Consider the following 14167-nt stretch of genomic DNA (forward strand, 5'->3'; position numbering starts at 1 on the left):
TGTGGGTGTGTAGGACAGTGGAGTGGTGAGGAAATAAGCAGCCTCCACTTGAAACAGGGGCAGAGCTTGTGATGTCCTGAGCAAGATTCAGGTACCGGGAAAAGGAGGAGATGGAGAGGGCATCGGTGCAGCAACTGAGAGGGCTGGGCAGTTTGTTCCTAGTGGAGGGTACTCCAGAAAGCACATGACAAGGCTTGGCAGGGGGCAGCAGTAGTGAGAGGAGAAACTGGAGGGCGAGAGGCACACAGGGCACTGTTGGGTTGAGAAAGAAGTACATTCTGAGGGGAGCCAAGGGCTCATGGAATTGGCCTGCCTGATAAAATTATCGGCCTCTCAAGATTCCTCCTGGAACTCTGCTCTAACGAGGTTGCTGGGGAAAGGGTGAGAGTGGGGATACTAAGTCGCTGGGGCCAGTAAACAGAGGTAGAGTCTGGAGCTTGGAGACGTTTGTTAACTCCCGCCAGGCAAGCAATCTGTGACTTTCGTTTTGTTTTGGTTTTTTCTTGAGCTCCAAACACTAGGAGAATGAAAAATGGTTTTGTGCCGGGGCAAAACAGCCTTGGGTTGGGTGGTTAGGCCTGAAGAAGCGGGGATACTCCTTTGCTAGGTCTTCTGGGGTGACAGAGATAGGTCTGGGGCGGGGGGGCAGTGGGGAGACTGGGAAGGATCCTCACTTGGGTTTCTTGTCTCTACACAGCCCAGCCCTGTTCACACAGGGCAGTGAGGTTAGCCTGGAGGCAGGGTATAGGGGACGGGCAGCCATGAGGTTGGGAAGGGACAGGCAGACCCAGGTACTAAGAGGAGAGACTGGGCTCAGTCACTGGCACAGCTCCTGACCCAACAGGGATAGAATTCGGACTTAAGCACCATTCCAGCACTTTTTTTTTTTTTTTTTTTTTAGCTCACCATCCTCACAGAACTTAATGAGCTGGTTAATGGGAGTGAATCCACACTGGGACAGCTGGGAGTTGCCTGGATGTTGTTTGCCTTAGCAAAGAGGTTATATGGCCGTAATGTGGCCAAAACGTTTGAGAGTCATGACTTCTAGGCAGAATGATAGGAATTGGATTGATAGCTAGTATCATCAATGGTATGAAAGAATTGAGAAAGACTATATATCAGTAGGGGTAAAATGAGCTCATTTAAAAACATTTTTAGTTTTGGAGATTTGTAGGAGCCTCAGCAGGATATGCTCAGCATCCAACAGGTAGAGGCCTGAAGGGAGGGTGGCAGGTCAGGACTTGGGATCTGGAGTTCATTCCTGCAGAGGTAGAAATGAAACATTCTAGAGAAAGTCTAGAGGGAACAAAAAGCCCACAAAGACTAATGAGTGATCTGAGGAGAATGGAGAAAATAGAAATCTGCTGTTCTCAAAGAGGTGAGGACTGTGAAAATTCTGGTGTGCAAGGTTGAGAGGCTGAGAACAGGGAAAATACCCTTTGAAGAAGAGAGATGAGATATGGTGTCAAAGGTGGCTTCTGAGCTGGGGAAATCTGCTTTAAGATAGAAGGGAAAAGGAGCAAGAGGGGAAGGAGAAACTGATCACAGCACAAAAGATTTCTTCCTGGGGAGGGAGGGGAGTGTTTGGAGCATGGGTGAATTCGAGCACAAACCGATTGAATCTTTGTGAGATTGAAGAGTTTATCTGCAAGAGATGACTCACACCAGGTAATTTACGTGTAGAGAAAACCGAGCATACAGACACACACATAATCCTTGCCTTTGAGTCAATTATTTGTGAACTACTACAGTGCTGTTGTTTTTTTTCCCTACGAGGACAGAACAAGCAGAATCCGATTTAAATTACAGATGGAGATTTAGGCCCTTCCCAAGAGGACAACTTCTTATCCTGTTAAGAGACACTGGGGGACAATATTGAGATGGGTTATGAAAGATCGATTCCCCTGAGAGCTCTAAGAATAGGATCCAACTAGACAGAGCGCAATCTGCCACGCTTTGATTACGCTGAGCCCAGGTTTCTTTTCCAGAAGGCAGTGGCCTAGATTCGACGGTCTTTCATTGCCTGGCAGCGGAGCCTGAGCGGGTAGCTGGTGCAGTGGGGGACAGAAGGCCAAAGGCTTGGGGCCCAGCGCGCTGGGAGTGTCGCGTCCCCTTTAAGAGCGGCGGCGGCGGCGGCGGCGGCGGCGGCGGCGGCGGCGGCGGCGCGCGCTCCGACGGCTTCCCTGGGGCCCCGCCCCTTTCCCGTGAGGCCTCGGGGAGTGGTCCGACAGCCGGCGACTGCGGGTGAGGAGCGGGGCCGGGGGCGGGGGGAGTTATGTCTCGGCGCGGCTGGCTGCGGGCGCCCCTCCGCCGCGGCGTCGGCGGCGGTGGCCCCCGGGCCCGCCGGCTCACGCTGCCGCTCTGGTTGCTCCTCGCAGTGGGAGTCTTTCGCTGGGCCGGGGCTTCGGACGGCGCTGGCGGAGAAGCGAGAGCCATGGACGAGGAGATCGTGTCAGAGAAGCAGGCGGAGGAGAGCCACCGGCAGGACAGCGCCAATCTGCTCATCTTCATCCTGCTGCTCACGCTCACCATTCTCACGATCTGGCTCTTCAAGCACCGCCGGGCCCGCTTCCTGCACGAAACCGGCCTGGCTATGATTTATGGCAAGTGCCTCAAGCCCGTGTCCGCCCCTGGCGCTCCCCCCCTTCTCTGCTACCCGGCTGCCTCGCCTCCTCTCCTGGCCCTGCACGGCCTACGTTCGGCTCCCCTTCCAATTCCTTCCATTTTCCGTCTCGCCTTTCTCCCCCACCCCCGTTTCTCTCCCTCGCGCCCCTTTTTTCTGCTACGCCCCTCGTTCTCTGCCTTACCCCGTTTCCTCCTCAGCGTCGCCCCCCGTTTTCTCCGCCTCGCGCCCCCCTTTCCTCTGCCGGTCCGCACCTTTTTTTCCTCCGACCCCACCCCCTTTTTCTTCCGCACCCGCCACCCCCTCCGCCTCTGCCTACCGAGCTCGGGACCTGGGACTGAGGATGGGAAGGGAGTGGGTGCGGTGTCTCAGATTAGGCTGAGGACTGGGGGAGGGGAAGCCAGCATAGCGATCCATTTCTCTGGGTGTCAGTTCGTTTAAGGTCCATTGAAGCTGCAGTAGTATCTCTGCTGCTCAGCATCTGACGTTCTTTTGGAGCCAGAGTCCACCAGTCCCCATCACCCAGATCTTGCTACGCCCTGTCCTTTGGAGGCTGAGAATGAAAAGCTGACTCCCGTGTACCCAAGTAAAAACCTGAACAGGAAAGAAGCCGAAGAAGGCTTAGGGCATTTTTGATGACGTCCTGATGTATTGTACTATGCCTGTAATATCTGATATGGATACGTATGGTTGCCTCTTCTAATTCAGGCCGTGCCGCGGTGAGGACAAGAGGTAAAGATCTTCCAGCAGCATGTTGTACTGTAGGATGATCAGGACAGTTCGGCCAAACAGTAATTAGGGACACCACGCATATGCGGTATTATGGGTGACTTGCTGGTAGCATAAGATTATTGACAGATCGTTGAGTAAATGGCTTCAGTTCTTGTGTCTTAGTGTGCTTTCTTTGCGAGGTTTCTTATTTATCATTATTTTTTGGTCATGAGGAGAGAAGGGCAAATCAAACCATGGACTCGGAGGCATTTTGGCCTCATGAGAGGAAAAGATGCATATTGCTGACTGTCTTAATCTAAGATGACCGCGGAGGCATATATGGCTGGAGAGATGAGGGCAGACAAACAATCCTTTCTGTGCAGTACACGAGCGAAGATTATCTTCATTTGGAACAGGCTTAAACTGATGAGCTTGTTGAGCTTTGTGTCTCAGGCTTGCAGATAGGTGGGAGAAGCCTTGGCACAAAAGGACCTTTCTCCACACACACCCCCCCCCCGCCCCTTTCCAGTAAATACAGGCTTCTGGAACCTGCAGCTCAAGGGTAGCATAGCAAGGAAAGGTAGTTGTGTCCATCAGGAAAATGCAGGAACTCAGGCTTATTTTTCATTTGTAAGGTAGTAAAATTCTAAGCCTGTGTGCAAAATATCTTTGCTCCCTAAGATTCTTAGTTTTTAGACATATTGGGTGGTTTTCATGTTTCATGGGGTTTTTTTTGCATTCTATTTGCAGCGCTCCTTAAGCTAAATTAGCCAGATAAGCTATATATCTCTATATAATTTCTCTGTATACCTGTGTGTGATTTATTTACTATCCTCAACAAACCTTTGCTACTCAGCCTACTATGTTATGCACAGAAAATACAAAGAAGTATATGATCCCCACCTTCAAGGAACTTATCCTTCTTGGGTAGACAGGTCATATAAAGAAAATAAAGGCATCTTAAATTCCATTAAATGCCAAGTAAGTATTACGGTGTTAAAAGAAGGAACTGATCACAGAAACCTCTTTCTTGTAGAGAGATACAGTGTGATGAAGTGGTTAAAGATGTAAGGCTTTAGACCAGAGGTCTGCAGATTTTTTCTGTAAAGGGCCAGAGAGTAAATATTGTCGGCTTTGTGGATCACATCAATCTCTGTGTTGTGAAAATGTGTTGCATTTTTTTCTTTGTTTTGTTTTTTTCCTTTCTGTAAACCTTTAAAAATTTAAAAGCCATTCTTAGCTCTTGGACCATACAAAAACAGACCATCACTCTGATTTCCAACCCCTGCTTTAGAGTCAGACCTGGGTTCCTGTCTTACTATGCCAATAACTCTGTGTGATCTTAGGCAAGTCCCTTACCTTCTTACACTGTCATCTATAAGTTAGGAACAATGATAGTAGCATTATTGTGAGGAAGAAATGTTTTTAGCTTAGTACCTGACCCCTAAGTAAATGCTCATTAAATGAGAGCTGCAATACTATTATTATTATTGCTGTTATAACTGCATTTTCTCAGGTTAGGCTCAGAATAGTTCTTTTAATTATTCAGTCTTGTAAGTTAAGAGGCAGATATAGTATTTTTTATAAAAATCAAATAGGGACTTAGAATTTCCCTGAAAATATTTGCTCTTTGGTAGTTGATAATCATTAACCTCCTCTAACTCTTGGGCTAAAGGAGAAAAGTGGGATTACTGATTGCTTTCCCTGATGTTTCTAAGTTAATGAAAAGCGATGGAGTACCTTAGTGTTGGTATTTTGTGAAGGAAAAGCAAGGGTATCTCTTGTGGAATATAAAGTGAAAGAGTGTTATCTGTGAGTCGAATTGGGTTGATTTGCCACGACTTGGCATTCTTTAGCCTGTCTCATTTTCTCAATATGGGTGATGGGGGCTGTGGATGAACAGCCTCCTGACCAACTCCCAAGTCCAGTTTGAGAAAAGATGGGGCTGGGTCAAAGTATTTTCACTGCCATGGAAATGGACATTTTCTAATCCTAATTACCATCTGCCATTTACCTATTTTTACGACTCTGTACCATTATAGCTGTTACGTTAATGTATTATTTTAAGACCTTTATTTTTCAGCTTGACTTCCAGATGAAAGGGCTTCTTACTCTGGGAATGTCCAGACCTCCAGGATTCAGCCCACTGATGATTTAGCTATCTAAATCCCAGAAAAATGCTACTTAAAATAAGCTTCTCCTTTATTTTTTTGAGAAGCCGGGGTAAAAAGAGAGAGAGAGATTAAGTTGCCAATGTGGTCAGTTTCTAGATTGTAATATAGCCTAATTGCCCCAGTTACAATGTCGAAGCACCCAAGTGTTCTGTTCATTGGGCTAGCTTGCTTAAGAAGCTTAAAAGTGAGTCACCGTTAGTAAGTCTGAAAAGTGATCACTCACTGCAGTATGCTTACAGATGGTATAAAAATCAGAAGACAGGGAAGCAATATTTATTATGCCTTAAACTACAGCATCCAGAGTCCTAGGTTTAACTAATGCGATTTATCAATAAATATTTATTAAGTGTCTTTGATGTATGCGATATGATGAGAAATACAGATATGAGTCATCATCCGTGTCCTCAAAGCACTTACAATCTAGTGACTGAATAGGTAGTGTTTACTGAGCATTATAATGTGTTAGACACTGCTTAGGTGCTCAACAAATATCATCTCATTTAAACCTCATAACGACCCTGTGAGACGGGTACTATTATCTTTCCCATTTTACAGATGAGGAAATTGGGGCACAGGGAGGTTAAATGACCTGCCCGAAGTCACATAACTTGTAAGTATTAAGGCAGGATTCAAATACAGTCAATCGGCCTCAGGAGCCCCATTCTCTTAGCCCCTTAAACCATATTGCCTCATGTTGAAGAGATAAAACTTATCTATAAAGACAAAACAGGTTAGTATTATCATCACTACATATGAGGAAACTGAGGTTCAGTGAGAAGTTATGTACCCTAGGATCACAGACTAGAACTTGATGGAGCCAGAATTCATACTTCTGCCTTCCAAACTTGTGCTTTTTCTCCTACACTCTACTGTACTAAATTTAATAAGGTTGGATATGAAGGGAGTTAACACTTAAAGTTACAAGGGTTTTGGAGGTGAGTTGTGAGGGAAGCTTATGAGAGAATGGAGACATAACCACCAGAGAGCAAGTTAGTAGTGATGAGAGAGCAAGGAGGTGATTAGAAAATTATAGAGACTTTGGAAATAGAAAACCCAGATTTCAGTTCTGGTTTTGCCACTTAATGCCAAGTAATGTTGGGCAAGTCATTTATCCCCATTTTATAGATGAGAAAATAATGACTGAGAGATTTGTAGTAGTTCAATTAGCTTTTCAGACAGAATCTAACAGCATTCCTCAAGAAGTAGATAAGTGTTATATATGTACATACACACAATATACACACACACATAAATAAATACACACACACATACATATACTTTTTAATCTGTAGAAATCTTATCAATTTTGGCCACACTCAATACCCCAGTGATGTTCCTTCCATATTTTTGACTATTAGAGGCTTCTAGTTTGATAATCTGGAAGAATGTGCTGAAATCCATTAGAAAACCAATTTCCACTGTGAGACTCATACAGTGTTGCTCATACAGTGTCGTGGCCTTGGGTGATACTGAGTTCTGTATCCCTGGGAGGGTCTCCAGCACAAGAGGGTCAGGAATGTGTAGGAGGAATGGGACTTCTCTGTTTTGTGAAAGATATCTCTTTGTGGTTGTACTCTTTGTTGCCTGTTAGTGATAATTTTAAATTTCATGATATCAGTAGTTTTTGTGCCTCTATCTATGTAGGAGGCTAGAATTTTCTGCCTTATCCCCTTAACAAAGCACTCCTTTTGTGTACTTTCTGTTTAGTGAGAATTGCTTTAACTCTGTGATTAGGATTTGACCTTTCACAGAACCCAAGTTAACTTGATCTGTCAACTGTATTCAAAGAAATTCCAATTTTTCAGCTGTCTGATGCTTTTATAAAAGGATCTTGATTTTTTCCAACCTAAGTAATTATTCTCCTTGCTGGTGTTCTAACTGCCAAGGTGTGTGTTTCAGATTTGTCCAAGTGCTGAGCCCTCCTCAGGGCACCCAGTGACATTTCAGCATTGGGTCAGGGCGTGGTAGAACCAGTGGGTACTCTTCCTTACACAGTCAAGCTTGGGGATATGGAAAGAATTTATGCTGATATTTTTACTGTTTGTAGTAGCTTAACTGTGATTTTTACACATAAATGTAATGGGACAACTTACTACTACTGAACATCTTAATTAGAAGGTCTTGTGAGATAGTAGAGAAAAGAGCTGTCCCTATATCATATAGGCAGGATGACTATGGATTGATAGCCTTTTCTCTCCCAGGTTATGTTTATCAAACACGGTTGATATCCAGCCATCACTTTTTAATTTTGTTTCTTTTTTTGGAGGTGAGATATTTTCAAAGTGTATCTTTCATTTATTATTTTTAAATTTTAAATAAATTTATACCCCCTTCACCCATTTCTACCACCTCCCATCCCCATCCCCATGTCTCTGGCAACCGCCAATCTGTTCTCTGTATCTATTGAGCTTTGTTTTTTATTTTTTTTTTAGATTCCACATATAAGAGAGAGAATACGGTATTTGTGTTTCTTTGTCTAACTAATTTCACTTAGCATAATGCCCTTGAGCTCCATCCATGTTGTTTCAAATGGCAAGATTCCATTCTTTTTCATGGCTAAATAATATTCCATGGTGTATATGTACCATATCTTATCCATTCATCCATCAATGGACACGTAGGTTGTTTCCATATCCTGGCTATCGTAAATAATGCTGCAATGAACATAGGGGTGCGTATAGCTTTTTGAGTTAATGTTTTCATTTTCCTTGGGTAAATACCCAAAAGTGCAATTGCTGGATCATATAGTAGCTCTTTTTTTAATTTGTTGTGGAACCTCCATACTGTTTTCCATACTGGCTGCACCAGTTTACATTCCCACCAACAGCACATAAGGGTTCTCTTTTCTCCACATCCTTGCCAACACTTGCCATTTTTTGTCTTTTTTATAATTGCCATTCTAACAGGTGTGAAGTGATATCTCATTGTGCTTTTGATTTGCATTTCCCTGATGATTAGTGATATTGAGCATCTTTTTATGTACCATTGGCCATCTGTGTGTCTTTTTTGGAAAAATGTCTATTTAGATCCTCTGCCCATTTTTTAATCAGATTGTTATTTTGGTTTTGAGTTGTATGAGTTCTTTATATATTTTGGATATTAGCCCCTTATCAGGATATGATTTGCAAATATTTTATCTTTCATTTATTTTAAATCTGAACCTTTGTTAAAACGTTTTTTAGAGTCGATGTCATTGTACTGTTTACCAGTTACTCGTTGCTGCTCACTTAAAAAAAATACATGTGACTGTAAGTTGACCAGAAGGATCCTTCATCTCTGCTTCCTCCTCCCTTCTCAGCCAACTACTGCTCTTACACTCCCCGTTTCTGCTTTATCGCTTCCCACTCTGGCTTCTGCTCCCACCTCTTCACTCAAACTGCTCTTAGCAAGGTCACCTATGACCTCCTTGTTGCCAAACCCAATGGACACTTCTTAATGCCTGTCTTCCTCGACTTTGCTGCAGCATTTACTAGTTTTCACCGCTTCCTCCTCTGTTCTTCCTACTCCTGTGGCTTTTCTTTCTTAGACTCCTTCATCATCTCCTTCTCCTCTACCAACTCCTTAATTTTGGCATAAAACTCCGAGCATATATCCATAGTCCTCTTCCCGCTTTGTTTGCTCCCTAAGTAATCCCATCTGTGCTTCACTTCAACCATCTTATGACTGCTAAGTGTATATCTCCAGTCCAGATCCACCCCCTTCCTTGAGGTCCGGATCCCACATACTCAACTGTGCATGTGTCACAGGTACATCAAACTCAACATGTCCAAAACGGAGCTGCGCATTTCCCCCTGTAAGTCTGTTCCCTGTCCCACTGACTGGCCCTCCTACCCCCCGATTGCCTAGGCCAGCTTACCCACCTAGTTGCCAAGTCAATTTAGGTTCCTCTTAGTTTTTCATCTCCCTTCCTCCCAGTCCAGTCAGTCACCACATCCTTCTACAAGATAATACTTTCTAAAAAAAATCCCCCTCTCTCCCTATCTCTGCTCTCTTAGATTAGGCCCTGCACTCTTAGTGCATGAATGACCTCAGTGGCCTTCTATCTGACCTTTCTGAACCTCTGTAGTCTAGACCAGTCTTGCTAAAATAAAAATCTGATGTCAAGCCCTTTGACATCTATGGTTCTGTGGCTTCCTTTTGCTTTCAGGACAAAGTCTACACTCCCTTCCCCAACATGCGAGGTCTCTTGTTTCACACCTCAACTCTTGCCACTTTATATCCCAGCCATACTGAACTATTTATGATCCCCTAAACGGGCTGTGTTTTCTCACTCTTCCTTGACTGGGTATGTACTACTATTCCTCCTACCTGGACAACCATTTTCTCTTACTTTGTTACTTGCTTAGGTGACACCTCTGGAAAGACTTTCCTAATGTCCCACTCCCTCAGGCTTCCTTAGGTACATCTTTTCTGTTTTTATAATACTTTGTATATATGTGTGTGTGTGTGTATGTGTGTATATATATATATATACACACACACATACACACACACACACATATCGTGTTATAATTGTTTATTCAGTCTGTTTTCACTAACTGGACTGAGAGCTGCTTGAAGGCGGGACCTTGTTTTCATCTGTGAACCCCGGGGGCCTACTTAGCATAGTAGTCCAATCATATATATTAAAAGAAAGGCTGACTGGTTAGGGTGAAAGAGAAAGGAGAAAGGAGACAGGAAGGTAAAATGCCACTAATAGTGGAGTTAAGGAAAGTTCCAGACGTTTGAGTTCAATTTGCAGTTGAGGTATATCTATACACTGGAACATTATTTGACCGTAAAAAGGAATGAAGCGCTGATACATGCTGCAATATGGATAAACCCTGAAAACATTATGCTAAGTAAAAGAAGCCAGACATAAAAGGTCACATATTGTAGGATTCTACTTATATGAAATGTCCAGAATAGGCATAGAGAAAAAGTAGATTCGTGGTTGCCAGGGGATGGGAGTCAGGGTAGGGGAAATGGAGAGTGACTGCTAATAGGTCTAGGGTTTCTTTGTGGAGCAATGAAAATGTTTTGGAATTGGATAGTAGTGATCAATATCCAACTTTGCGAATATACTAAAAACCACTGAATTGTACAGTTTAAAAGGGTAAACTTTGTATAGAATTATATCTCAATAAAATCATTATTAAACATTTTGATCAGTATAGGTTTATAGTACCTAGATCATTGTGCATATTTGAATGTCAATATGATGATCTAAGTAAAATTCCAGCAATACATTGACATCATAGTGTCAAAGTCAGGACTTCTGTTCCATGTTTTGATTTTGAAACATTTTAAAATTAAAATCTCACCTTTTAGTATTAGAAGAACTCAATCTAGAAAAATTATTGACTTTCCAATTTGTAAAATTTGTGTTATTTGGCCAGCCATGTGATTTAGGAATAACTTGAGAAATGCATGTGTTTAAGTCTTGTGAATTGATGGATGGAGGTGGTAAACACATTTCTAACATGATTACACAGTTAGGTTGGGACACCTTGGAGCATATTCTGTGTACAGATGACTTGAAGGTATTTCCTCATTTTGTTACCTTCCTAATCACTTATTTATATCTTGATCTAGGGACGCAATGATACACGTTGTTACCCTAGGGAATGTTTTCCCTTCCTGTCCCACTGGCTTATATGAATATCGAACTCTTAGATTTGTGAATTTAGTAATACTTTAAAATGTAACTTCATTTGGTCTAAAAATGAGTTTAGAATCACAAGGGACTATCATAAGAGGTTTTCTGTTATCAATTCAAAGGTATGTGTGGGGTACAAAAGAAGTAGTCTCTGTCTGAAAGAAGAGCTTATATTATTCTTTTATTATTTCCAGGTCTTTTGGTGGGCCTTGTGCTTCGATATGGCATTCATGTTCCAAGTGATGTGAATAATGTGACCCTGAGCTGTGAAGTGCAGTCAAGCCCAACTACCTTATTGGTAAATGTTAGTGGAAAATTTTATGAGTATACGCTGAAAGGAGAGATCAGTTCACATGAGCTCAATAACGTTCAAGATAATGAAATGCTTAGAAAGGTAAGTTCTTCGTTAAAGGGAATCTTTGGATTTTTTTTAAGGTATATAATAGCAGCAAAGTGATTCAGGAGAAAAATAATGCATTTTTAATGATATTTAGAATAATCAGTCTTTTCAAATGGAGTAAAACCTCAATTAACGAATGTAATGCAAGGCTAAGGAAATTGACATGTCTATAGTTTGCTTTTCTGATTGAGGCTAAGTACTACAACCCTTTTTGTTTCACTCTGTAGTGTTTACAGTTGTAATAAATGGTGACCAGTATTGAGTGAAGCAGAATTTATAAGTGTTTCTTTCAATTTGCTTATGGCCCTTAGAGTTTTATAGTACTTCAGCACATTGAGTTTATTTGATAATACCTAAAATATTCCATTAATATTTTTTTGAATTCTTTCTTGCCTTGATTGTGTTCTGTGCTGAGCACAAGTTAATCTTTCTTTGATTCATAATCTGGCACAACTTCAGGGGCCTCAGCCTGAGTATCAGGTACTGTACCATGGTGTGCGTGAAGCTTGATGTAGGTTGGGTTGCAGTCTTACTGGCTTCCAGACATTCCTGGAGCTGCTTTCTCCTGTCCTCCCCATAGTTGCCATCCTGAAGCTTCTCAGGGCCTCTTTGCTCATGTCTCTGTTTTCGCCCACCCTTGGCCATTTGCCTCCACTTCTGCCTTCTACATTGGCAGGACTTGGCTTTTATAGCTACTTGGTTGTGTTCCTGACCATCTTTAATGCTTTTAAAAATTTCATACGAACTTACAGTTTACTTTGCAGCAAGAGGTTTTTTTCCACCTGTGGAAAATTCCAGTTCCTTAAGAGTTCTAGGAAATGAAATTTTAGCATGAGTATGTGTAGCTGCTCTGTGTTCATGTCAAATACTACAGCCTTATGAACAGAAGGGGGCGTCTGTATTATTATAGGAAATAGGTATTAAAAGGAATGGGCTGGGGCTTCCCTGGTGGCGCAGTGGTTGAGAGTCCGCCTGCCGATGCAGGGGACACGGGTTTGTGCCCCGGTCTGGGAAGATCCCACATGCCGCGGAGCGGCTGGGCCCGTGAGCCATGGCCGCTGAGCCTGCGCGTCCGGAGCCTGTGCTCCACAACGGGAGAGGCCACAACAGTGAGAGGCCCGCGTACCACAAAAAAAAAAAAAAAGGAATGGGCTGTCAGGACTAGAAATCTGACTTGTGCAGAAACTTTTTACCACAATATTATGGTATATACCTTTAGAGATGTTACCTATGCAAGAAGTCTATTTCCTCTTGCCAACAACAATGCTGTACCCCCAAATTTTATGTTGCCAGTTTTGGGTCTCTTATTTAAAGCAGACATGTTCATACTTTCTCTTATTTAAAAAATTTTTGCTATCATGGTATTTTAAGATACTTTGCACAGATAGGACTTAACTGATTGTTCCAACGCCATCATCTCCTTGTCATTTGGTTGAGAAGTGGAATAACAGCTATCCTATATGAAATATTTTTCACTTACCACAGTGGTAATATTCTTGCCTTTTGCCAGTTTAACATTTAATCTTTTTTTCTTTTTGCTCATTTGATAATGTAATAAGAAATCTTCTGAGGGAATTCATCTAAAAGAACTCTTTATTTTAACAGGTTACTTTTGATCCAGAAGTATTTTTCAACATATTACTTCCTCCTATCATATTTTATGCGGGATATAGTCTGAAAAGAGTAAGTGCTTTTGTATTTCATATACTTTGAACAGCCTTAAACTCCATGGACTTTATCATCTTTGACACCTTCAGAAACAGGCAGTTCCTTCCAGGTTCCTCTCCCTCCTCCCTCTCCTATCCTTTTGACATGCTGAAGTTTATGCCCATACAAAAATTCTTTCTCTTACTTATTTCCTTGAATGAATAATGCATTTAATATTAGCATAGCACACTAGAATAGAAAACCTTTTCTTTTTTAAATAATTGGTGAGTATTCTAACACGGTGTAACTTTTTTTTTCCGTCAGAGACATTTCTTTCGAAACCTTGGGTCTATCTTAGCGTATGCTTTTCTTGGAACCGCAATTTCTTGTTTCGTAATTGGGTAAGTACTTGAAGCTTAAAACACTTTTAGCCTTCAAATTATCATTTTACAATAATACATATTTGACTTCTGCAGTATTGTATTCTCGAATGTGTCCAAGAACTTTTGCAATAAAATGTATTCACACAGATAAGTTGTTTGAATTTTCCTTAAGGCTAAGGCTTTACCATATTTAAATGACATGCAGTAAATTTGGGATTAGTCACAAAGTACTACAGTAGACCCATCTTTCTGTTCTTACTGTATTGTAACTTCTTTAACAGTTGATTTTTTTTCTAAAGTAGACATATGTTTATTGAACAGATCAATAATGTATGGCTGTGTAACACTGATGAAAGTAACTGGACAACTTGCGGGAGATTTTTACTTTACAGATTGCCTGCTGTTTGGTGCTATCGTATCAGCAACTGATCCAGGTATGTTTTACATGAGTGTGGAGCTTAAGTACTTAAGTTGTACAGTGGTTTTCCATCAACACACATGTACGTATTTCTTCCTTTGAGGTGTAGAATTCAGGATTAGGTACTCCCCATCTTACTATACTTTCCAACTGTGGAGGGAAAAAACAAAATT

The 14167-nt window shown here is 42.0% G+C and overlaps 1 protein-coding gene across 1 annotated transcript in view; it reads left to right on the top strand.

Moving 5' to 3' along the window:
* Positions 1-2275: 2275 nt before the first annotated feature.
* The window catches only part of SLC9A6 (solute carrier family 9 member A6), a gene marked incomplete at its 5' end in the record, with an annotated part of 50789 nt that continues 38897 nt past the window's right edge, over positions 2276-14167 (top strand). The window contains 5 exons of the mRNA XM_082864457.1: positions 2276-2603; positions 11341-11540; positions 13152-13229; positions 13518-13594; positions 13898-14010. Of these exons, the coding sequence (XP_082720583.1) occupies positions 2276-2603; positions 11341-11540; positions 13152-13229; positions 13518-13594; positions 13898-14010 (796 nt within the window). The remainder of the gene's footprint in view (positions 2604-11340; positions 11541-13151; positions 13230-13517; positions 13595-13897; positions 14011-14167) is intronic.

The sequence above is a fragment of the Leucopleurus acutus genome (genome assembly GCF_964270905.1).
Source record: "Leucopleurus acutus genome assembly, chromosome: X".
NCBI classification, from domain to species: Eukaryota; Metazoa; Chordata; class Mammalia; order Artiodactyla; family Delphinidae; genus Leucopleurus; species Leucopleurus acutus.